The sequence below is a fragment of the Chenopodium album genome, chromosome 8 (assembly GCF_948465745.1).
Source record: "Chenopodium album chromosome 8, dcCheAlbu1.1, whole genome shotgun sequence".
Lineage (NCBI taxonomy): Eukaryota > Viridiplantae > Streptophyta > Magnoliopsida > Caryophyllales > Amaranthaceae > Chenopodium > Chenopodium album.
Genome location: NC_137841.1, coordinates 5,774,800 through 5,800,185, shown reverse-complemented (window position 1 = coordinate 5,800,185; position 25,386 = coordinate 5,774,800). Strand labels below are relative to the sequence as shown.

General features: G+C 35.7%; 1 protein-coding gene across 1 annotated transcript; it reads left to right on the top strand.

The window, feature by feature from the left end:
- On the top strand, nucleotides 1-20,791 carry LOC145641665 (DNA-directed RNA polymerase V subunit 1-like). The gene is made up of 20 exons (XM_081692566.1): nucleotides 1-270; nucleotides 1,490-1,628; nucleotides 3,177-3,303; nucleotides 4,427-4,542; nucleotides 6,179-6,232; nucleotides 7,886-8,050; nucleotides 8,515-8,673; nucleotides 8,750-8,905; nucleotides 9,021-10,778; nucleotides 10,930-11,105; nucleotides 11,467-11,542; nucleotides 11,643-11,767; nucleotides 11,997-12,151; nucleotides 13,328-13,602; nucleotides 14,972-15,145; nucleotides 15,513-15,653; nucleotides 15,754-17,169; nucleotides 17,731-18,599; nucleotides 19,447-19,561; nucleotides 20,225-20,791. Exons 2-20 carry the CDS (start codon nucleotides 1,548-1,550, stop codon nucleotides 20,486-20,488), a joined length of 6,402 nt encoding a protein of 2,133 aa, XP_081548692.1. The 5' UTR covers nucleotides 1-270; nucleotides 1,490-1,547; the 3' UTR covers nucleotides 20,489-20,791.
- Nucleotides 20,792-25,386: the final 4,595 nt, after the last annotated feature.

Here is a 25,386-nt window from a genome sequence, read left to right as displayed (position 1 = left end):
TAGTCATTTCATAAAACCCATTTTTTATTTTTAATTATTTTTTTTTTACCTCAACGACTCACACTATTTGGTTTCACTGCATGTACAACCAAAAGCTTAAACCCCCCATTTCTCTCTCCTCCTTCGTCTTCACTCTCTCTCCTCCGAAATTCGCTTCCGAAATTCGTGAATTTGGGGGTTTTTTGGGGGTAATTTTAGGGTTTTACTCTCTCATTTGGCTAAATTAATTTGTTCTTGGACTCGGATAATCAGCACTGTGTTCTGATTTTGGTAAGTCGTTTGATTTTTTCTTAATTTTTGAATTTTTTGGTGTTTGATTTTTTCACTCATTTTAGTGTTACATTTTGGGTTTTTCTTGTGGAATTTCTCAGTAGTGTGGGATCATCTGCGTTTGTTTGTGTTTTACTGAAATTTATGTTTTTGATTGTGATTTTGCATGTGTATTTATATTCAATTTTTAGTGTATTTTGTCGGGAAATTTCTACAAACAATGTTATCATAATTTTGTATTTTTGGGTAAAAAAATTTCGTATTTTTATGTGATTTTAGAAGAAAATGTTCTATTTTTGTTTTGTTCTTTTCTGGAAAAGTTGATTAAATAGCTTTAATGGCGATGTTAATGAGCCACTGCACTGTAGTTGGAAATTTTAAATGGGATTTTTTTTCCTTTTTTTCTTTGTATCTTTGTGTGCCCTTTTGGTAAAAATTTGGCAATTTGGTTGTATGGAGGAATAATAGTTGTACATAGAGGTAAATGTGGGTTGCCCTAGTTATTCTGGGTATTTGTTTCTTGTGATTTATCTTTTTTAGCGCTTAGTCTTGAGTAAATAATGATTAGCTTGGCCGTTTTCGTGAGTCGATTTCTGGCGAAGTGGAGCCGGAGCTAAGAGAATTGATTTGTTGATAGTCTCATTATTGGTTGTGTTTCCTAAGATGGGAGATTTTGTTTTCTTGGCCTATCTGTTGACTGGTTGAAATAATCCTGGCTGTAGAAATCACCTTGTCTTGTACGGAGTAGTATTTTGGGCTTAGGATGAGGTTATACTGTGTATGTCACTTTGACCCGGCTTGAAGTATTAGACAGGACCATTTCATGAAATTTTGTATGATCTTAGTCCGAAATGAAGTCCTCTAATGGCATATTCTTTACCCATGTCGATTATTCGGCATTGCCACATGAGGGCAATGAAGAGTGATGAGCAACTTAGGTTACATCAATGTGCTTGTTTTTTGATTAATCCATTCTCTGTGTTGAGGAGAATCTTCATACATCAATTGTTAGTTTAATTAGTAGTTTGTAATTTTGTCTAACGAACATGGTTCTTTATATATATAATAATTTTTTTTTTATTGTTTTGAGAGAACTGAAAAAAGCTCACATAGTTTAGGAATACCTTGTTTTCAAAGATGCTGCTGTTAATCTGTTATGAACTTGTGATATAATCACATGTGCTCACTCATTATTGTATGTGTCGATGTTCTTCCACAGGAGTGCTTTTCTCTTGTATGCCACCATAAGTTGAATCAAATTTCTTGTTCTTTCAAAAATGGAGGAAAGCGAGGCTTCAACTGTTCCTGATGGGGAGTTGATTGGAATTAAGTTCGGCCTTGCAAGCGATCATGAAATTGTGAGTAGGCAGCTCAATTTTTCTGTCTCATGCTTTATGTGCGTCATGATATTGCAATGCTGCTAGTTAGTTTGGTCAGCTTGTATACTTCGTATATATCAATTAATCTTGTATTTATTTTCATTGCTCACTTGTGGTTTTATAAAGTACTATCGCTGTTCTGTATTAGCTTCTTAGTTTGGGCATATCCTGCTGTCTAGCTTCTTTAGGTTGTGATTTGTAAAATGGAAATCTTTTTTTGTTCCTGCTGAAATGAAGCCTCTACAAAAGCAAAGGTACATCCTAGTGCCGAAAAATAATCGGTGGGAGTCCTTTCTTTTGAAGCGTAAAGAGTGTAATATAGTTTGGTCAATTGGCATGGAAGTGTACATATATCCGGACATTATATGATTTGTACATGGTGGTTGTGCAAGAGATGGACAACTACAGCTTCTTGTTTTTCTGGTTATAATTTGCTACACATCATAATTTTTGTTTTTTTCTTGAGTACTAATGGACTAATGGTACAAGTATATTAACTATGGATCCAATCATATATCTGTCTTCTATTAAATAAAGATACTTGTAGGTTGTTGAAGTTAAATTAAGCTTTCTTTCCAGGTAAAGAATAAGAGTTGCTTGATATTTTATGAGTTACACCAATAAGGGAGAGGGGTCAATGTCTGGGGTCACCTAGTAGAGATTGAATAAAGCGAAAATTTCCACTAACCGACTAATCGTATGCTTTTCTCTCCCTTCCACCCCTGTTGAATATTTTAGAGAGTAGTACTCCCTTTGTCCTCCAATAAAATCTTTTTGTTAGCGTTGGACACACTTAATAAGGGAATTAGAAGGGTGAGTAGATGTTTTGGTGAATATGGGGTCTTAGAATAAATAAATTGATTGGAAGATAGTTAGTGGGTAAAAGGACCTACATGACATTGAGTTTGGAGTTTTAGAGTTTGAGAAAGAAGTTACTGATGGGGTCAGATGCATGGATAAATGAGTTAAATTTTCATACATAGTATTAAGTTACAATAAGATTATTTGTGGACATCCTCTCACACCCCATAAGGAAAAGATAATTTGTGACGTAGGGAGTACGATTTTCACTTCAAGCAAGGAAGAAAAATGATGCTACTACTATAGTATGGAGAGTGGCACTTTACAACTTTTTTTGTGTGTGTTCTTTCTCATTTGTTTGTCGTTGAATTGCTGTTTTATTATGACGTGTGCAGTGCTCCAATTCCTCCCTCCCTCATCATCATGTCCTATTTCAGCCATCCTGTTTGATGGTGGCTGTTGCTTCTCCCATGTTTCTCTGATTATGACTTGGCTAATAATTTCAGTTCATATTCTCTTCTTTGCTTCTAAATATTTATGAGTTAGTTATTATTCTGTAAGAGTATCTCAGATGCCTTGGAGTTTTTAAAAATGCTAGTTGTGGCTAATTTCCGGAAGATGGTATTGAATTTCTTTGAAGGATGACATATTGTTGCCCAAATCTATATGTAGTTGATCTATTATATGTAATGCATAATGAGGTTTTTCCCCCTTTTCACCTTGCAGCGAACGTCTTCCATCAGCGATTGTCCAATTAGTCATGCTAGTCAGTTGGCAAATCCTTTTCTAGGCTTACCTTTGGAAATGGGTAAATGCGAGTCTTGTGGTACTGCAGAACCCGGAAAGTGTGAAGGTAAAACATATCCTCTTTTGTTAAAAATAAAAATTTGATGGAAGCAGAATGTCTCTTATCGTGTACAACTGAATAGTGGTTGCTTGAAGGCATGCTGCTGTGAATGACCTTGCCCGGCTATCAATATTTAGTGCGACTGATATGCTCTCCTATATAGAAGGGTGTTTTGTGTGTGTGTGTGTGTGTGTGTGTGTGTGAGGGAAACAAGTTAGTAGGTTTATCATTGCAAATCAAGCTCCGCCAAAGTCATGAGACTTTGGGGGAAAGAGTTCATACATACTAGTTCGGAACTATCATTGGTATCCCATCTTGCTACTAGATGGGCTATTGAATTGCCTACTCGTTTAACATGAGAAATAACAAAAACAATTAAATTAGTGGCCAACATACCGATTAAATTATATACTTGTAAAGCTAAATCATAGCAACTTGATGAAAGGCACCTGCAGCATAAAAAACACTTTTCTGTTTTATAACAGCATTGAAGCCTTAAGGATCCTCTTTGTATTTATCATTTTATTAATTTACTAGTGTAATCATGGCCAAGCTTTTGTAAACTATAATGTACTTCCCACTTTAGCCTTTAATTGAAATACTCCCTATGTTTTTTTAAGTGCATCACTTCTCTAAATTGGTCATTTTTGTAGTGCATCACTTATTATTTTGGAAATCTTCTCTTATTTAATTATATTTTTAAAAATTAATTTTCTCCGCTCATATCCTTTAGTTTTTACCCTACTACTTTTCTATAATGTTTAATTCTCCAACAAACCCCACTTACAAATCTATGTGCCGGTGAGTAATGGGTTACTAAACTAATGCCTATTAAGGATTCATCATTTCAGTCATCAAGATTTGTCTTAGAAGTTAGAATGTTTACTTCTTCACTAAATTACTGTATTCTATTTTTACCTCATTGTTCACTTTGCCCTCTTTTATACTATACTTGATTTTTCTTTGTGGTTAAAACAAAAATGAAGGAAGATGAGCAAAGTGTGGTGGCTGATTTCCCTTCTTTTAAATCAGTTTAGCTACATCAGTATCCTATCTGGTTTGGTTTTTCATTGTCTGTCACATCTCAAAGATATAAGGTGGTTACTTATTATCAATACCTTATTTTCAGGTCACTTCGGCTATATTGAGTTACCAATACCTATCTACCACCCATCTCATGTCAGCGAATTAAAACGTCTGTTGAGCTTAGTGTGCCTCAAGTGTTTAAAGATGAAGTCAAATAAGGTATGAAGTTTTTTTGTTTGTTTTTTTTTTTTTTGAAGAAAAGGTATGGAGTTGAAATAATTGAAGTAAATGTTTTGTAGATCAGTGTTGTTGCAAAAGTACTTTTATTCTGATAAAAAATGCTGGACACTGCTGGAGTAATGATTATAATATTGTTAATGACATCACTCATCACTGTCTTTTTGTTAAATAGATTTTATTTCACTGTCTTACTTTCATACCATTACCCCTGTTAGAATTTTCTTACTCTTTTTAGTTAATAGTATTTTGAATAAGTTAAAGCATTTGTGGATGGAGTGGGCTTGTGGGCTGCTATTTCTTCATTAAATGCTTTCTTTCACTTTTTATTTTGATCTGACATTATATTCAGTTCTTTACATAATATCATGGTTTCATTTGATAGATATCATTTCTTGATGCTGCAATACTTCACATTATTGATAGTCCTAGATTCCTAAATAAGTGTAAGGTTACACACATATAAGGTGATATAGGTACTAGATTGGTGGCAATAATTCCTTTGTTTTTAATTACCCACAACATTTCAATAGTGCTTACTATTCACATACTCAACTTAAATTGAATTTTGTGATTTTTACTTGTTAGATTGATTTCAATGAAAAATTTTGTGATCTTGTTAGATTGATTTCAATGTCTGCTTTATTAAAATCTATTACTTCCTCCGTTTTTTTAGATTCTTTGCAAATCGCGGACTCCTAGGCAATTTTGGAGATGAGAGAGAGAGAATAAATAAATGGATCGATGTGATTAAGAGTGAGATAGAAAGAGTTTATTAACTAAAAAGGAAAGTGATGCAACTAATTTGAAACTTCCATTTTAGGAAAGTAATGCAACTAAAAAGAACAGAGGAAGTGTAATCTTTTCAAATGTATAATTAAAGTTATAAATGTTTGAAGTTATGCATCTGCAAACGTGAAAATAAGAAACGTTGCTAGTAAAAAAAAAAAAGCAAAGGAAGTATATGTAAGAGTAATAAGTAGCTGTTTGGTTACAGATAGAAAGTTGCAATTACTATGAATTGGCAATTTCTTTGGAGCTATCCTTTCCGTGATGTGTGTATAATAGTTTGGGTGATCATAAGAAGTCTTCTGCAGTCTTGGGGGAAGGTCTACTTTCCTAAGGGAGCTAGGTAAGCAGCGTCTGCCAATATGTGTGAATTGTAACAGAAGTTCCTATGCCAATTCCAACCAAACAGTTCATCGAATTTCTTCGTGGAATTTATACTTCACATATATTTGGAGCTCAATTGAACAACCAATTAATAGGGAATTGTAATGCCGTACGTAGTTAACTATATTTTCCATAGTAAATTAAGATTCGGCTTCTGCGTATGTACGTAATAGTCCATAATCAGTTTCTGCCTTTGTTCAATTTCCCGATACTGTGATATTGTATTGTTGTGTTTTTGGCTATGTAAATTTTAATTTTTTGCCGCCAATTTTCAAAATGATTTGAGTCTTCATTTCGAACATTTTTGCTTGTTCCAATTATAAACTGCTACAATGTTATTTAACTTTGGCTTAAGCTCTTGCGTTGCATGTTATATTTTGCATTGTATGGATAGGCTCAATCCTCTTTGATCTTTCATTTGTTTGCTTGTTGTATATCTTTCCAGTTCCCAGTGAAGAACAATGGTGTTGCGGAGAAATTATTGTCTGCATGTTGTGATGTAAGTATTCACGTTCTGTATATATATCTTGTTTTTTTAAAAATTGTGTGACAAACTTACAACTTATGCTCTATATGTTATCTTTAAAATCTGAAATATAAACAAATTGGATGATAACTTTTTGAAGCTAGTGCTGGATTGCTGGTACCCCCCCCCCCCCCCTCTGCCCCCGCGTGGGCTTTAGGATCAATGTATTGAACATATTTAGTTAGGGTAGCTTTGAACAGAGTGCATTTATGTATTGTACATTCTAATGTAGAAGTAAAATAGAATATTACTTCGTATTTACAATTCACCTATAATTAATGAACCTTTATGGTCAGCTCGAAAACAATAAGTGTTGGTGTTGTAGTTTGAAAGGGACCCTTTTTTGTTATCAATGTCTTTCTGAGTTAAGACTTAAGATGGTCAGTTGTGGGAGTCATGACTTCTGAAGGGAAGTGATTAAGTTCATAGTTACTGTTGCAGTGGCAAATTCATGTTGAAGGAAGGGGGTTCCTGTGCTGGCTGTGTTATTTATTCATATTGTCCAACTTTTCTATACCCTTATTCTACAATATTTACACTTTTTTTCTACTTACCCCCTTATCCTACAATATTCACACCTTATTTTTCACCATACATTCAACTTATATACAACCATCTACTTTTTATACATACACTTTCTTTCCTAGTCCATTTTCTCACACCCACTAAACTCTCCTAGAAACAAGAGTCTGCAATAAGAAATCAGAGGGGTAAATGCTTTGGCTATGTTTCTCATGAATTTTGTAACAAGACATTTTTTTTAATACTAATTTAGATAACAATTGTGAGTTAGAAACTTTTAAGGGGTCGTTTGGATCATTTGGAATGGGTTAGAATGGAGTTAGAATCCATTCTATCTAATTTTTTGTTTGGTTGAGGTTTTTAGTTATGGAATCTGATACCCAAGGGGTTCTAACCCCCACCCCCCCCCCCCCCCCCCCCCCCTACCCATGGAATCAGATACCCACCCCTCCCTTTAAGATTCACAATCCATTCTATTTATGAAGGATATAATCCATTCCAACGATAAAACCAAACAACATTAGATTAGTATGAGTTTTAGAATCCATACCTCTTTAGTATGAGATTCCATACCAATTCATTCCAACTTGATGAACCAAACACCCCCTAAGAGTCTTATATAAACTTTTGCTTTCTTGAATACTTATAGGTCATTAAATTATTTTACTGTCTTTTATTACAAAATGAATGCAGATATTAATTAATGCGTAAAACTATTGAGCTTATGTTCATTATTGTTTAATTACATATCACGGTCCAATTTATGAGAAAATAGGCACCATAGGAAAAAAGTCGCAAGTGAACAAATTTTCCTGACTTCAACTCTAGTGTGTAGGATAAAGTCTCAAGTGTACAAATTTTCTTGACTACATTCTAGTTGTAACTTGTAAGTTCATTTTTAATTAAAATTTACCCTGCTGTATGCTATATCTGGACCTGCCATTTTAAGCTTTGTTTATTTGGACTCTTCAGAACGGTGTGTGGAGAAAACTGTGTATTTACCATGTGTTTTTGTTTTGTGTGTGTGTGTGTGTGTATTTTTAAAGTTTTATATATGCTGTTTTTTGTTTGTATTTACTTCATTGTGGTTCGATTTTTTCTTAGGAAGCCTGCAGTGTATCGATAAAAGATATCAAGAACAGTGATGGGGCTGTTTTCCTTGAGCTGAGAATACCAACCAGATCAAGAGTGCAAGATGGCTGGAACTTTCTTGAAAGATATGGTTACAGATATGGGGATGGTTGTGCTAGGACGCTGCTTCCTTCTGAGGTTTGATTCCCATGATTTTTTGCTGTCTTTGGAACTTTCTCAAAAGATTTGGGTTACAGATGTAACTGTGCTGTTTGCTTTGTTATTTACTTTCAATGACATCAAAAGTATTCTGTGTTAAGTGTTGATGTCCTCGAAGCTTATGATCTTTGTCAGTTCATATGTATGTTGGTTCCAGTATTGCAATAATGTAATCATAATTGACGGTTGGTTGACTGAGTTTCAGTAAATCTGTTAGTACCCATCAATATTTTTTTTATTGTGTTTTATGTTATTCTTTCTTATGTACCAACACTCTTTCCCTCTTTAAATTTTTCTAATCAAATAATAATCAAAATAGAGTTTAAAATTATCTTATGTATATCTTGATTATCTAAGTGTGCCCCCCTTCCCCGAACTTATCCATTGACGTGCATCCTGGAGTTTAGTTATATTTGCTCATCCATCTACTCACAACTAATCAGGTTCTAGCGATGTTGAAAAAATTACCTGAAGATACAAGAAGAAAGCTTGCAAAGAAAGGATACATCCCGCAAGAGGGGTACATTTTGCGCTATGTACCTGTTCCTCCTAACTGCTTATCTGTTCCAGATGTATCAGATGGAGTCAGTGTTATGTCATCGGTGAGTTGTGCTATATTTGTATGTTTGACATTTCAATACTTAAACCTGTTATAATTATTGCCTTGTGATGTTTTAGGATCTTTGCTCAGCGATGATGAAGAAAGTTCTCAGGCAAATCGAGGTTATAAGGAGCTCTCGATCTGGTGAACCCAATTTCGAGTCGCATGAAGTTGAAGCCAACGATTTGCAAGTTGCTGTTTCACAGTATCTCCAAGTCAGAGGCACTGGGAAGGTATAACTTGTAATGCCCATAGTTTTACTTAGATGTAAAAATGCAATTGCATGAGCTAATTATTATTGGGAGCGTACAGATTTACTTATTAACAGGCAGTAATTTTTTTTGGCAGGCTGCTCGTGATGGTGACAACCGGTATGGGGTAAGCAAAGAAGGCAACAACACTTCAAAAGCTTGGGTCGACAAAATGAAAACCTTGTTCATAAGCAAAGGGTCTGGTTTCTCTTCAAGGTCTGTCATCACCGGTGATGCTTACAGGGCTGTAAATGAAGTTGGTGTGCCCTGTGAGATTGCCCAAAAAATGACATTTGAAGAGAGAGTGAACGTGCATAATATACAGTACCTTCAAAATCTGGTAGATAACAACTTGTGTCTCACCTTTAGGGATGGGTTGTCAACATATTCGTTGAGGGAGGGTTCTAAGGGGCATACGTTTCTAAGACTTGGCCAAGTTGTTCATAGGAGGATTATGGATGGGGATATAGTTTTCATTAATCGACCTCCTACTACACATAAGCATTCTCTTCAAGCATTGCGTGTGTACATTCATGAAGATCATGTGGTCAAAATTAACCCTCTTATGTGTGGTCCTCTGGCTGCAGATTTTGATGGGGACTGTGTTCACTTATTTTATCCCCAGTCGCTTTCTGCTAGGGCTGAAGTTTTGGAGCTGTTTTCTGTTGAGAAACAGTTGCTGAGTTCACATAATGGAAATCTGAACTTGCAGCTATCTACTGATTCTCTGTTGTCTTTAAAGACTATGTTTAAGGTTCATTTTCTTGACAGATCATCGGCTAACCAATTGGCTATGTATGCCTCTAATCTTTTGCCATCTCCTGCACTGTGGAAAGCATGTCCTTCAGTTTCGAAAAAAGAGAAAGCATATTCTTCTGGTCCTCTCTGGACTGCTCAGCAAGTTTTGCAGACGGCTTTACCAACCCACTTTGAATGTCATGGCGATAGACTGTTGATACATGACAGTGAAGTATTAAAGTTAGACTTCAATCGGGATATTGTGGCATCAGTCATTAGTGACGTTCTCACGTCATTGTTCTTTAACAAAAGCCCAAAAGATGCTTTGAACTTTTTTGACTCTTTGCAACCCCTTTTGATGGAAAATTTGTTTTCTGAGGGTTTTAGTGTGGGGCTGCATGATTTTTTTTTCCCCAAATCCGAGTTGCAAAATATTCAAAGGAATTTACAAGATCTTTCACCCCTGTTAATGCAGCTAAGATCATCCTTCAATGAACTAGTGCAGCTGCAATTTGAAAATCATATTCGGGAGCTCAAATCCCCAGTTGGAAATTTTATTCTTATATCTTCAGCACTTGGAAATCTGATTGATTCTAGGAGTGACTCTGCAATTGATAAAATTGTTCAGCAAATTGGGTTTTTGGGACTGCAGCTTTCTGATAGAAGGAAGTTTTATTCTAGTGGACTGGTGGAGGAAGTGGCTAGTCTCTTTCAACAAAAGTATCCATATGCAACTTCGCATCCTTCAGAGGAGTTTGGATTTGTAACAAGTTGTTTCTTCCATGGCCTGGATCCTTATGAAGAGATAGTTCACTCTATTGCTACCAGGGAGGTAATTGTCCGTTCATCAAAAGGACTGGCTGAGCCTGGAACACTGTTTAAGAATTTGATGGCAGTTCTTAGAGATGTTGTCATTTGCTATGATGGCACCGTTAGAAATATCAGCAGTAACTCTGTCATTCAATTTGAATATGGGATTGGTGGGATGGCATCCCAGAGTTTGTTTCCTGCTGGAGAGCCTGTTGGAGTTTTGGCAGCAACTGCCATGTCAAATCCTGCTTACAAGGCTGTTCTGGACTCTTCTCCCAATAGTAATTCTTCTTGGGATATGATGAAGGTATTCTTTCATTGTCTGTTTAGTTATTACTAACAAGAACATATTGACTTTAAATTGTTAATCTAGCTTATGGTGTATGTTTACTTGATGAATTTCTATTTGAATTCTTATTCCTTGTTTGTTAGCTGCTGATTCATCTTACTTGTACCAGGAAATATTGTTCTGCCGTGCGAATTTCAGGAATGATAATAATGATCGGCGGGTTATATTATATCTGAATGATTGTTGTTGTGGTAGGAAGTATTGTCAAGAAAATGCATCATGCCTGGTAAAAAATCATTTGAAAAAGGTTAGCCTCAGAGATGCTGCAATTGAGCTATCAATTGAGTAAGTTTCTTTTACCACCTTTTTTTGGGTATAAGAATTCTATATGGTGTTGTTGTTATGCCTTGTTGAGAAATTTATGTTGCCATATCTCTTCAGTACTTTTTCCCTTGGTCCATAAGTAATTTTCTTAACTAATTATGTTTGATTCAAATTGTCAATCATTCATGTACAGTCGTACAGATGTGCTTACAAAATTAAAATGTTGATTTATTGTGTGATCCAAGTCTTTTTAGTATATTCAAATGAGTGATGCTATGTTGGTGAATGTTTGTTCTTTACAGTTGCAATAGATGCTTTACATTCCATATATATTTTATCTGTTTTTATGCTGCTTGAATGCTTATGGGATCGCTCCATACAGGTACAAGCGGCCAAAGCTTGAACCTGAAAGTTGTGAAATGGACACAGGACTTGTTGGTCATATTCATCTCAATGTGGTTTGTAGACTTTTTACCCTCTTATATCTTATTGACTTTGTAAACATTAGTTTTCCTTGTAGAAAGGTTTCAATTATGTGACAAGTTTTATGTTGTGTAGGGCTTGCTAAAGTCATCGGGCATTGGTATGCGTGACATTTTACAAAAATGTGAAGAACAAGTAAACATGTTACGTAAGAAGAAGAAATATAGTTATCATTTTAAGAGGATACTTTTGTCTGTCAGGTAGGTTCATGACATGTTTCTTGTTGTTTTTTTGTAGTGTAGTATCTGATTGTTCTGATGGTGATAATTTGATGATAGTTATTTATACATAATTTCGTGGATTAAACAGTGCATAATAATTTTGAGGCATAATAGCTGTGTCAATTATGATCCCTGCTTATGCTATGGATGACTGCGAATGCTTCTGATAGCTCTGATTTCTGAATGTCTCTTTCTTCTCTGATGGCAGTGAATGTTGCTTTTTCAACCATTCTGATAGCAAATGGACTGACATGCCATGTTTGAAATTCTATTGGCAAGACATGCCTGACTCTGATTTGGAAAGAACAAAACATATCATGGCTGATATGATCTGCCCAGTTCTATTGGATACAATTATTAAAGGTTCTTTTTACTTAATTTTGGGAAATTTTCAGAATTTGCTTGATAAATTCTATTTGTACTGAGTTGCTTTCTTGTGGTATGAATGTTTTGCCCCCATGTTTAACTTTTGTACTGCAGTGGATGTCATTTCCGTTTCAAAGCATGTTAGCTTAAGTATGCTGTAATAGCAATGGTTTTGTCGCTCAATTGCGGGGAGTTTAATCTGTATCTTAGAAACTGTGTTTTTTAGCGATAAGTTGTGCTGTGTAAGATGTGTGTATCTGTGTAGGTGATGCTAGTAAGTTTATTGGTCAAGAACAGGACTGTAAGCTTCTAGAAGAATGATAGTTTGGGAATAAGGAGATATATTCTTGCTTTAACACTTAATTGGTTTCATGCATCTTCTGATTTTCAGCTGCAACTTTATGGAATATTTTTTTACTTTTACTAGTTATGATTCCCTCTGTTATGTAAAGCTCACAACACTCTGTAAATATGAAATATGGATTGATTACTTTGTCTGCAATAGGTACTCACTTGTCCAACATGTGTATGGATTACCCATGCAGTTTTGAGTTTTGACCTTTATTTTAAGATGGTTATAGTGGAAATTACTAGCTTAATGAGTTAAGACTGATTTAGGGAGTGAAATCATTTAGAAGAGTGGAAACTTTGTTTTTACTGTAAATGGTGCTGGCACCGAATTTGTGATAAAAGGATGTAGGTTTTATGCATAGGATAACAGTTATAATTTTACTGAGTGTTAGGATGCAAATGAGGTTGTAATGTAACATTACACTGATTATGTTTGTGTAAATGATACCTGGTTTAATTGGTTCCTTGGTTTTGGGTGAAATTAAGGAGTTGAAAGATGTGGAATCTTTAGTCTTCTTTTCTTTTCTTTGCAAGGTTTTTAAACTTGGTTTGGGATGAGTTGAAAGAGAGGGTTTTGATGGTATGGAGTTCCTTTTTGCATTATTATGGAAGACTTGTCCTATTCTGATGTACTTTCTTATCAATAATTCTAATGAAATTTTCCCTTCTAAGAGAATCAGAACATTGTTGCATGGAAATCTGAATTAGGATACTGCTTCTGCACTGAGTGGAGGCTGCTATATGTGTTCTTTCTGTTAAATTTTCTCCTGAAGATCGGATGAATTTAGTAAATCTTGAAATTTGTTTTGTTTTGTTTTGCAGGTGATCCTCGAATTTCCACTGTCAATATTACCTGGATTAGTCCAGGCACTACAACTTGGGTACAGAGTCCCTGTAGCAGTACAAAGGGTGAATTAGCTGTGGAGGTGGCTCTGGAGAAGACAGCTGTCAGGCAAAGTGGTGATGCGTGGAGGATTGTACTGGATTGTTGTCTACCTGTATTTCATCTGATTGATACAAGGCGCTCTATTCCATACGCAATAAAGCAAATCCAGGATCTATTTGGAATATCCTGCGCCTTTGATCAGGCAGTGCAGGTACATTTCAACTGATTATCCATCACTACTTGCTTGTATTGCTTTATTTCCATCCTCTAAACATCTTTTATATATTGGTGTGATATAGACTGCGTCTTGCTCCAGGTGATTTTAAAAATTTTTTCTTTTGTAATTTAGATACCCATTTGATTTGATTAAAAATCGTGTCTTGATTCATTGAAGCTTAGTGTGTCGGTTACTACCAACATCTTTGAGGTTTGTATAAGGGCCCTGTGACTTGACATGCTTCTTTGAAGTAGAAGGGAAAATGAGTGCTGCTCCGTATTACTATTGTCTCCTGCTTCAAAGATCCCTTGAGATTAGAATTCAGCTTTTTATATCATGTTTTTTGGCTATGAGATTGTATTGTGCGCTGGTTGTTTTGGTTTTGGCTGGATTTGCATTTAGATATGTGCCTTTTGCTCTTTGGTTTATCATCTTGTTGGAAGCAGGTGCTGTGTTTTTTTTATCCCCTTGGTCAACAAATTTTCAGCCTGTTTTGTATCACCTAGCATTGTTGTGTTCATCGTCATGCTTAGTAATGCTTAGTAACTTTGACTCTGTATGCGTGTGGATTCAACCTGTGTATTAGTTATCATTAGGTTATTTATATATATTCCTTGTTGACAATGCTCTGAGTTGATGTAGTAATTATTAATTTTCATTCTTAGGATAAACTTACCAAATTTTATCTAATTTTGTGGTTTGTGGAAATAGTCTATATAATTCTTCTTTTCTTTGCCAATATAATGTTTGGGGTGAACCTCTCCTTTTTGGGTTCACACCGATGTGAACTCTATCTATCTATGCATCGGCACAACTTTAGGTAATTAGATGTTGCTGCATGGTTCTTAATTGTTAAAATGATCTGAGACTGGTGTTCAATTTCCTGAGGCGGCGACTCTACTTATTATCTAAAAGCTTCTGATTTTGCACAAATTTATTTGAAGATATATCTGATTGTGGAGATACCTAAGTCTCTCTCTCTCTCTCTCTCTCTCTCTCTCTCTCTTCATTAACCTTAGGTTTTCCATGCATAACATTTGCTAATATTTGCGACTAGTAGACAATCACTTTTGTATTTGCAATTATATTCTCTTCATTAACACTGGTGCTTTATTGTTACTTCCTTTGTTTGATTCGTCTCAGTGTCTCACTTTTATTGTCATAACATAATATTATTATAAATTAAATTTTTAAAATTTTAGTAGTAATATAAGATATTAGCTATTGAACCAATGCATTTTCAAGCGGTGAATGGGGAAGTGTTGCAAGTTATAAAAGAACTGAGGAAGTATTACTGTTTTCTTAAAAAAAATCAAAATTTGTTTGACCAACTCGCTAAATGTATGTTTTCTGGTAATTGCAGCGCCTTTCAACATCTGTAACTATGGTCACAAAAGGTGTTCTCAAAGAGCATCTGCTTTTGTTGGCCAGTAGTATGACTTGCGCAGGGAATTTGGTTGGCTTTAATACAAGTGGAATAAAGACTTTATGCCGAACACTGAATGTTCAAATTCCTTTCACTGAGGCAACTCTATATGTAAGAAGTTTCACTTTATTTAATTTTATTTTTAGTTCTTGATACTCCTCAAGTTCATCATATAAGGCGATTGCTGTTCATAGCTGAGGCAGAAAAGGATCCTTTGAATCAGGATATTTAAAAGTTTATGATTATTTGATAATTTTTATAAACATTGCATCAAATGCTGATCCGAGGAAGTGAGAATTATCTAGAAAATTTGTGTTTAATGCTGAATTTTTTTCCCTTGAATGAAATTAATTTATGACATATAAAACTATATTATGTGGCCTATATAATGAATGAGAGTAACTAGTATTTATTATCAGTGATCTTTTAATGATATTTAATATATTGTGTCGTGTATGTTTTTTTCCTCCTTGGCCAGACACCGCGCAAGTGTTTTGAAAGAGCTTCTGAGAAGTGTCATGTGGATACTCTGGCAAGCATTGTAGGATCATGCTCGTGGGGTAAGCGTGTTGCTATTGGTACTGGTGCCAAGTTCGATCTCCTCTGGGACACAAAAGAGGTATTGTGTCCTGTTTATAATTCACGTGTGTTTGAAAATCTATATTCGCCGTTTGTTATTTCATCCAATTGCTTTGCTGATCACTATTCAAATCCCACAGATTGAATTGGCTGACAAACCAACTGATGTTTACAACTTCCTTCATCTGATGAGTAGCGCAAATGAGGAAGAGGTTGATAGTGGGGGTTTGGGTGAAGATATTGACAACTTTGACACGGATGTATACATGGAACCAGCTTTATCCCCTGAACAGGAAAATAAGGCTGTCTTTGACGACGCTATTGAAATGGGTTTAGATTCTGAAATTCCTGGAGCAGGTGGATCAAGTTGGGATGCAATACCTTCATCTGGTATAGGATGGAATGCAAACAAAACTGATACTGGTTCTGGCTCAGCAGAATGCAGTGGTTGGTCTTCTTGGGGATCAAAGAAAAGTCAGTCACAGCCAGAAGATGCATCCAAGTCTGATGGTTGGTCTTCGTGGGGGTCGAAGAAAAATCAGCCACAGCCAGAAGATTTATCGAAGATTGATGAATTGGATGCATCAAAAATTTGGGGTGGATCTAATCATGGGGAGCCTTCACCTACTTGGGGCCAACCAGTCAAAGAGCCTAATGACACTAGCATCAAGAATGATCTTAAGGAAGTTTGTGGCTCTGTCTCGGCAGGTGGTGGTGGTTGGGCAAATTGGGGTTCAAAGAAAGATCTGTCCAAGCAAGAAGATTCACCAAGAACAGGTGGTTGGGAATCTTCAAAGTCTTGGGCTGGGTCGAAACCAAAACAACCTTCATCTGCATGGGGTGCAGTCAAAGAGGCTGATGAAAATGCAGGCTGGAAGGAAAGTGATTCCCAAAAAGATCTTGCTTCCGGCTCCGGAGAAGGTGGTGGTTGGTCAGCTTGGGGACCAAAGAAGGATCTTCCACAGCCTGAAAGTTCATCTAAAGAAAATGGTTGGGATGCGAATGATTCTAATTCTAAAGAGCCCTGTAAAGCCTGGGGTAAACCAGCCAAAGAAACTGATGGCGTTGGGTGGAAGAAAAATGATCCTCAAGGAGATTCTGGGAGCCTGGGAGGAACAAGTGGCTGGAATTATGAACAGAATCAGCGTTCAAGTTCTAAAGGCTGGGATTCTACTGGAGGAAAGGATACCAGATTCGAAAGAAGTAATGACTGGGCTAGTAAGGGTGAGAAAAAAGGGGGAAATGAACTAGATTGTGCAAGACAAGGAAAACCCTGGGGTAAAAGTCATAAAGGGTCTGGTAGCTGGAGCTCTGGTCAGGGTAACCAGCACCCTGTTTCCCAAGGGGTATCTGAGAAAGTAGAGAACAAGGCAGTGACTTGGGGACAGCCTAAAGATTCATCCTGGCAAAAGAACGACGACAATAATGATGGTGGATGGGGTTCTTCAAAGATCAATCAGCAGGGAGTCGGTAGAAGCTGGGATTCCAATAAGAAAGGAAGCAATGTTCAGTCTTGGGGACAGCAAGTTGACCCAACCAGTAATGATAGCAAAGAGGTAAAGGACTTTCCTCATTTGTTCAACAGACCACTTGAAATTTGAATTGCTTTTATATCTTGCAGAGTTAAACCTAAATTATATACCTGTATTTTTGTTTTTCTATTGATTTTATTTTGTATACTGCATGATATCTCTGTTATCAAAGCTTTTTTTCTAACATAATTTTTGGTGTAAATCCTATATGGCTGATCTATCATGTACTCATTTTACAGTACTACCTTTTTTTTTGTTTTTTTGTGACACACTTTGACCTTTTGTACTATTCTCCTATTAGCTTTAAGTTAATTTTCTTTTACTTATATATAATTGTTTAATGTTGTATAATATATTGTTGGAGTAGTCTCAATTTATATTTTCATAATATCAACCGTATAATTTTTACTTAATACACTATTAAAGATATTAATGGTCAAACTTATGCCTTGGCATGCGTGAAAAGTGCTAGTGTGTCAATAGTAATGGGGGGGAGTATGATTTAGGAGATTTAACGCAGATAAATTTGTGTTGTTTTAATAATTCTTATTATGAAGAAAGAAATCTGATAAAGTTTATCAACAGGATAAGAACATTGGAAGTAGTGCCGATGGGTGGAGTTCTGGCAAGGTTAATGGTAATACAAGTCCTGGTGGCTGGGGCACTAGTAAAGCCAATGGTGTTTCCAGCTCTGGGGGATCTCAAAAGGAAGGCAGGCCACAGGCATCTGCTTGGGGACAGTCGGACAATAGCAATGAAGCTGCAGGTAGCTGGAAGTTAGAGAAGGAAAGTGGGGCTTGTGGGTCTGGAAGTTGGGACTTTCAGAAGAAAGAAAACAATGCAAAATCCTCTTGGGGACAACCAAAGAGTAATGCTGAAAGTGTTGGTGACTGGAAACTGGATAAGGCCTCTGCAGAAGATGGTCTGAGTAACTGGGATGCCAAAAAAGGAGAGGGTAAGTCTCAATCTTCATGGGGACAGCCTAGTGATTCAACCCTAAAGAAGTCTGCACTAAGTTCTGATCAATGGGGTTCTGATAAGTCAAAGCAGTCTGAGGATTCATCTGGTTGGGGTTCTGAAGAGACCAACTTTGTAAAGGATAGTGAGAAACAAGACTCTTGGGGGAAACCAAATTCTTCAGCTTGGAAGAAGGATTCTTCTGATGATTCACAATCACCTTGGGGACAGCCTGGAGGGTCTGGATGGAATAAAAAACGGCCTGAAGGTGGTCGTGGCTGGGGCTCCTCAAACACTGGTGAGTGGAAAAGCAGGAAGAATCAAAATCATAACCCTAACCAGAATCGACCTCCAAGGGGACCAAATGATGATTCTGCAAGTGTGGCACTAACTGCTACTAGAAAAAGAATGGACTTATTTCCAGCTGAAGAGCAAGATGTCCTATCTGAAGTTGAATTGGTTATGCAGTCGATTCGAAGAATCATGCATCAGTCTGGGTATATCTACAACTTTTCTCTACTGTATTTAATTGATTGATGCATTTCTTAGTTTAATTTGCAAGGATGATAATTGTTGTCCGTTTCTTATTAGTTGAAAAGTTTTGACATAGGCTCTATATATTACCTTGTTCCTTCAGTGATTATTGAAAAAAGTGATGCTGTCTTGTTAGATTCATTTCACCTAGGAGTATTGATGATTTGATATTTGTTTTCTTTTGTTTTTTGTGACTTCATTTTCTGAATATCATTTTTTTTTTTTTTGGGTCTGTCGATAAGTGAATATATTGATAGTTTTTTCTGTCGATAAGTGAATATATTGATAGTTTTGTCTGTCGATAAGTGAATATATTGTTAGATGCATTTCACCTAGAATGGACTCATTTAGCTTTTTGTCTGCCGATAAGTGAATATATTGATAGTTGAAATCCTGTGTTGGCACATGTGTCAACTAAAATGAAACAAAGTATAAATCTGCATTTCTGTGTGAAAGAATGGTACAGGGTTCACAGATACAAACCAGAGGTGTACTGGAAGGTGCAAACTCTGATGGTGACAAACTGACAACTGGACTATTGATGATAAATTCTGGTTTTATCAGTTGAAAATACCTAGGAGTAGGTGTGCAGGACTTGGTTTGTTTCTTCTGGCTGTTTGTATGATTTATGCAGGTAGTTGGAATTATTTAATTGGGGGGGGGGGGGGGGGGGATCTTGTGCTGGGCTGGGTGAGACCGTGAGAATTACACAAACGGGAAATTTTTGTACATCAATCTGATAGCATTTCTTTATTTATTAAGCTTTCCTTTTTCACTGACTGGCATTGTGTTACAATTATTAATTTGTAGGTGTAATGATGGAGAACCTCTTCCTCCTGATGATCAAAAGTATGTTATTGACAATGTGCTGAACTACCATCCTGATAAAGCGGCTAAAATTGGGGCTGGAGTTGATTTTATTACGGTATTCTATACGTAGCTCTTGCTATTCAATCAATCAATCAAAGCCTTAATCCCAAAAGTGGGGTCGGCTAACATGAACCAAATATGATTATTCCGTGTAGTCATCAACATAAATCTTTCTCCTCCATCCCTTACGATCCAAAACTTCATCCTCACGTAAATCCATGCACTTCATATCCTTCCTCACTCCTTCCAACCAAGTCATTTTTGGTCTCCCTCTTCCTCGTTTAATCCCTCCATGATCCCACTCTTCCACTCTTCGCACCGGTGCACCCACGGGTCTCCGTCTTACATGTCCAAACCAACGCAGACGATTTTCCCTTAATTTATCTACAATGTCTGCCACACCTACTTTCTTGCGAATAACCTCATTTCTGATTCTATCTCTTAAAGTGTTTCCACACATCCACCTTAACATGCGCATTTCCGTAACCTCCATCTTTTTAATATGCTCTTTCTTAGAAGCCCAACATTCTGTACCATAGAGCAACACTGGTCTTATGGCAGTCCTGTAGAATTTTCCCTTCAACTGTAGGGGAATGCTGCGGTCGCATAACACTCCCGTGGCCGCTCTCCATTTAAGCCACCCTGACTTAATTCTGTGGGTTACGTAATTTATGAAGTCTAAATAATTTCTAAAATCTTTTCATGTTGCTATATTCAGGTTAAAAAGCATAGCAACTTCCAAGAAAGCCGTTGCTTTTATGTGGTTTCAACAGACGGACAGAATGTGGACTTCTCATACATCAAGTGCTTGGAGACTTATGTTAAGGGAAAGTACCCTTCAGTTGCCGAGTCCTTCACATCCAAGTATTTCAGAAGGCCTCCTCGTCCTGGAGGTAATCCCTCACCTGCTGCAAGTCCCTCGCCTGCTAGCCCTTTGCCTGCAAGCCCCCCACCTCCAAGTCCTTTACCACCAAGCTCCTGATAAGTGTTGGTTGTTTTGATGGGTAATATTCTTGCTTTATTTTGTGTACATAACTAGATATCAGTAGCTGTTTTTCAGCCAAGAATTTAGCTTTGAATGCTCTCCTTACATTCCTGCTCCCCTTTGGAAGCGCATTGCTAGTGTCACTCATGCATTGAGTCATGGGGTTGTTTCTGATAACTTTATGCCTGGTGAATTTTGTACAGAATTAGAAGTTATTTCAGCTAGGAGTAAAGTGTACATGACTGTAAAGTTTTGGCGTCTAGGAATGAGTTCACTTCTATGTTGCCTCCTTTCTTTCTAGATAGTTTTCTGTATCAGCTGCCAGATTTTGTTGCCTTCCATTCTTGTTGAAATGGAACTCTCTGCTGATGCCATAATGCAACTACTACTAATTGATAGGTCAATAGCTAAGTTAATATTCTCGTGTTTGTCCGCATTCCTTGATATGTATGCAAGTTAAAAACCTCTGTGCTTGTAGCATGCAGTTGTTTTGAAATTCATCAGACTACTACAGGTGTGCAATAGCCTTATATCTTGAAGAGCACTATTCTCATCTTTGTACAACGTTTGTAGCCTTGACTAGATTATGAAATGTCTTAAGAAGTTAAAGCTTTGCCAATGTTAAAACAAGTACCAAGAAGCTAAATTTTTTGCACAAACTTTCATATGTGGCTGGCCACACCAGCCACAAATTTAATTAAACTTACCAGTACACCACTTTCCTTCTTCTCGAGATAGCAATTGGATTTTCTCTCTCCTCTTTTCTTCTACACCACAAATATGGGTTTTCAATTAGGCAAAAATCGAAGATGCTCCTTATCAAATTGTTGCAATTAATGGCTGAAATCATTATTATTGGTCGCTGAAACACTGATTGCCAGTGGATTAGAAGTCGAAATTGTTGTTGGGTTGCGCAGGGGAAAAGAGCAGGAGGAGTTGTGGTTTAACAATGGAGTTGGGAGGAGGAAGAAAAAGTCAAGAGTGAAAGAATGGGGGCGGAGATTCACTGGACTACTTGTACTCCCTCGTCAACCGTCATTCCATCAATGTCGTCATTTCTAGCTACTTTTTTTTCAACACAATTTCCTAGCTACCTGACAGCAATCAAGGAAATATATATGGTAGGACTTTTTATTTTGTTTTAATCTTTTTCAACTTATTTTGGGGTCATTTTGCACCCATTCAAATTCATAGATTTTGGAAGTGTGTGAGAAGGGAGATGGTTGATTGTTGTGGTTGGAATTGGTGATTTGGTGCTGCTTTAGTGGTGGAATTGGTGGCTAGGTTAGGGGTTACTAGGTAAGTTAGAGGGGTTACTAGGTTCGAGGTTACTAGGTAGGTCGGAGGGGTTACTTGGTCAGGGGTTACTAGTTACTAGGTCATCAATAGAGGTTACTTGATTAAGAGTTACTTGTATGTTAGTTGGCCACACCGTGTGGCCAGCCATACACAAAACCTACTGAATTTTTTGTTGGTACGAAGACGTTATGCCAGTAATTTCCTTTTTAACAGGCTCAAAGTTTTAGTCAGAAAAGCATTTGAAACTAAGAATGACTCAATTACATCAAAATTAAGTAGTTACTGCTAAACCCTACATGGCTACATGTAAAGAAGCTTTGATGAAGTGGGTTTAAAATCAATATTCCATTCCAAGTAATTGACGTAAAAATGTAGACATACTAGTTGTTACCTATGAATTGGGAGAGGTTCTTCTCTATAACTTAGCTTTGATCGGAAATGGATTTTTTCAAGAACTTACGACTTACCTACATGGCTATCACTTGCGACTTTGCGAGAAAGAAAAAGGACAATTTAAGAATGAAATATTTTTGTGATAAAACTTGTGGCGAATTTTTCCCGTCCATATCTGAAATAAAATTCTACTGCAAAACTTACTACATTTTTTTTTTATTATTGGACTTACTACCATTTTATGTGTTAATACATTAAGATTTAAACCTGAAATATCTCACTTAATTGAAGATGACTTACCATTCACATTTAGAGGTGTGAAACCTTACCAGAATTTGACCATATCGGTAGATTCAAGTTCGGAAAAGTATTGTGTAGGACAGACTCACGTGAGTCTAATCATACAAAAAAAAAAAAAAAAAAAAAAAAAAAAAAAGGTCAGATTTTAGATAATAAGTATCAGAAATTAGATTACAAGTGTTAGAAATTAGATATTAATTGTCAGGTATTAGATAATAAGTATCAGAAATTAGATAATATTGGTCAAATATTAGATAATAAGTGTCAGAAATTAGAAAATATTGATCAAATATTAGACGATATTGATCAGATATTAGACATATATTCGATAAATACACAGCTGCTGCAATAGAAAGCCTTACTGTATTTAGTGATCTGAAAACCAGCAGCAGAACTTTCATGACCAAGGGATGATTATGCATTATGAAATCAAGTGATGAGCAAATGACAGTCACGCTACCATCTCAACCACGTTCGCAGTTTGCACGAAGGACTAAGAGAAAATGATTTTTTTTGAAATGAAAATTTTCCATCAACAATCAAATACAGAGCATGAACCAAGGCAGTAAAACAGATTAAAGAAGGGTGCACATCAAAACTTGAACATAAATAATTAACATTTGAAGCAAGGGTGGAATAGCGACTAAGAGTTGTTCGATTGGTGCGTGTTGTGTGCGATGGGCGAGTGGTGGACGGTACTATGGGTAAGGAGTTGGGGATGGGAGGGGGAGGGTGGTCGTCGGTCTCCGACAAATTGCTAGGTAATGGTAGTGGCAGTGGGTGAGGAATGGATGTGTGCATTATAAACCGGACTCACGTGAACGGTCTAACGCAAAACCTTCTCTTCAAGTTCAGTCCCGGTCTTTGAAAATAAGGATTTTGGATTTTTAGTTCGATTTTGGTAAAAAATGAATATTTCGGTCTATATTGAAAACTTGGTTTGCATATAATTTTTTAATTAAATGTCTTAAGCTTTTAGCCTTCCTAAAACCGAAGAACCTAGCTGATTATCATCTCTCCATCTCATTTTCACTTTATGTTACTCCAACCGGGGACCATCATTATCCCTTCTTGCATCACTTTTCATTTTATCTCGCACTCCCCCCTTGACTCTTAATCTCTCGCACCAGGTCACTAGCGAGGCGCCGATCGACGACCAATTTTGATTTAAATTTAAATCAAATTCGATTAAATGGATTGAATACTTGAATTAATTTATATATTAATATGTAATTAGCATCTGATTTGTGTAAGTGTATTTTAATTTATATGATTATTAGTTTATACAATATGTTAATTTAGGTCTAATTTTTTTTTTTTTTTTTTTTTTTTTTCAAATCACAATTTTTTTAAGTTTATATATGATTATTAGTTTATATCTTCTTCTTCTTCTTCTTCTTCTTCTTCTTCTTCTTCTTCTTCTTCTTATTATTATTATTATTATTATTATTATTATTATTATTATTATTATTATTATTATTATTATTATTATTATTATTATTATTATTTACAGATTATTAGTTTATATCTTAACCAAAGTCTACTTAAGTATTTGGAGTATTTAACATGTTTTTTTTTATTTTTTATTTATTTATTTATTTTTTTATTAGAATAGATTTGCAGTAATTAACATACAATGCATAATTTATTTTTTTTTTGAAATAAGTGCGGAATAAATTTGTATGGAAACATGATTATTTCATTAAAACTCCCTTAAAAACTTTATTAAAACATACTTTTATGCCCAATTAACCAATAAAATCATTAGGTATACAAAAGCCCTGATACAATGCATAATTGTATAGCTATTTTTCAATTTATTTATTTTTTATTTTTAGGAAAAAAATGTTTCAAGTTGGTCACTGATTTTGAAATTGGAAGAATAAATGAGTGTCAAACTACATTTTTCTTAAAAAAAATTACAAAAATAAAAAAAATCAAGTCTAAACACGAACCAAACCTAAATCAGGTTTGGACTAGAATGGGACCAGATGATTAAGGGTGCAGTCTCCAATCTGCAGAATACGACGATTCTGGCTCTGGTTCCATCCAGTCTGGTCTTGTTTTTGCATCGGTGAACAAGAATCTCTATTTACACTATATTATTTATAAACAGTTCAATCACTTTATTATTATAATATTTTGTTTTAAAAAAAATTATTTTTAATACAAAACTTACCAAACTTTAAACCGTAACAAATTAGTATTTCATCATTAGTTTGCGTTGCATTTACAAAATATAATTAGGCCTACATACAAAAATAAAGCTATAACTAAATTGGTTATAATAATTTTATTTCTCATCTATTCATAACATTTACGGAATACAAAATATGATTAGACCTGCATCCGAAAAAAAAGATGTAACTAAATTGGTTATAATAATATTATTTCTCATCTAATTATAATCTCTCTCCATAGATTTTTGGTTCAAAAAAATGATTGGCATTGTTGTAATTATTGTATCTATTATAATCACACATCAAAATTTTAAGTTATTACTCCCCCTGTCTCTTTATTAATGTCCACTTTCTATCATTTATTACTCACATAATAGAGAGAAAGTGAACATTAAAAAAGAGACCGAGGGAGTATAAATTACGTCAAATTAACAGATTTGTCAAGCGAACAATTTTTGTTTCATATCATAATGACTAAGGGTTTGTTCTAATTTACTGAGTCGAACTGAACTGAACTGATCGGAGCTGAATTGAACCGAACTGAACTGTTTATGAGAGAAGAAAATTAGGAAATGAACTCAACTGGACTGATTTTAATTGAAATTAAGTTGAAGAGAATATTACCTAAAGATATATTGACCTTTATAAGGTATTCCTCCTCTGATTCTAACTACATGTACAGATGTACTAGTTCAGGCTTATAAAATGTCTATCTTTAACCAT

What these genes read in the sequence shown, in the direction of transcription:
- LOC145641665 (XM_081692566.1), top strand. Translation starts at nt 1,548, where the DNA reads ATGGAGGAAAGCGAGGCTTCAACTGTTCCTGATGGGGAGTTGATTGGA. An exon ending in CCTTTGATCAGGCAGTGCAG is followed by an intron (nt 13,603 to 14,971) that starts GTACATTTCAAC and finishes TGGTAATTGCAG; the next exon opens with CGCCTTTCAACATCTGTAAC. An exon ending in CTGGAGTTGATTTTATTACG is followed by an intron (nt 19,562 to 20,224) that starts GTATTCTATACG and finishes TGCTATATTCAG; the next exon opens with GTTAAAAAGCATAGCAACTT.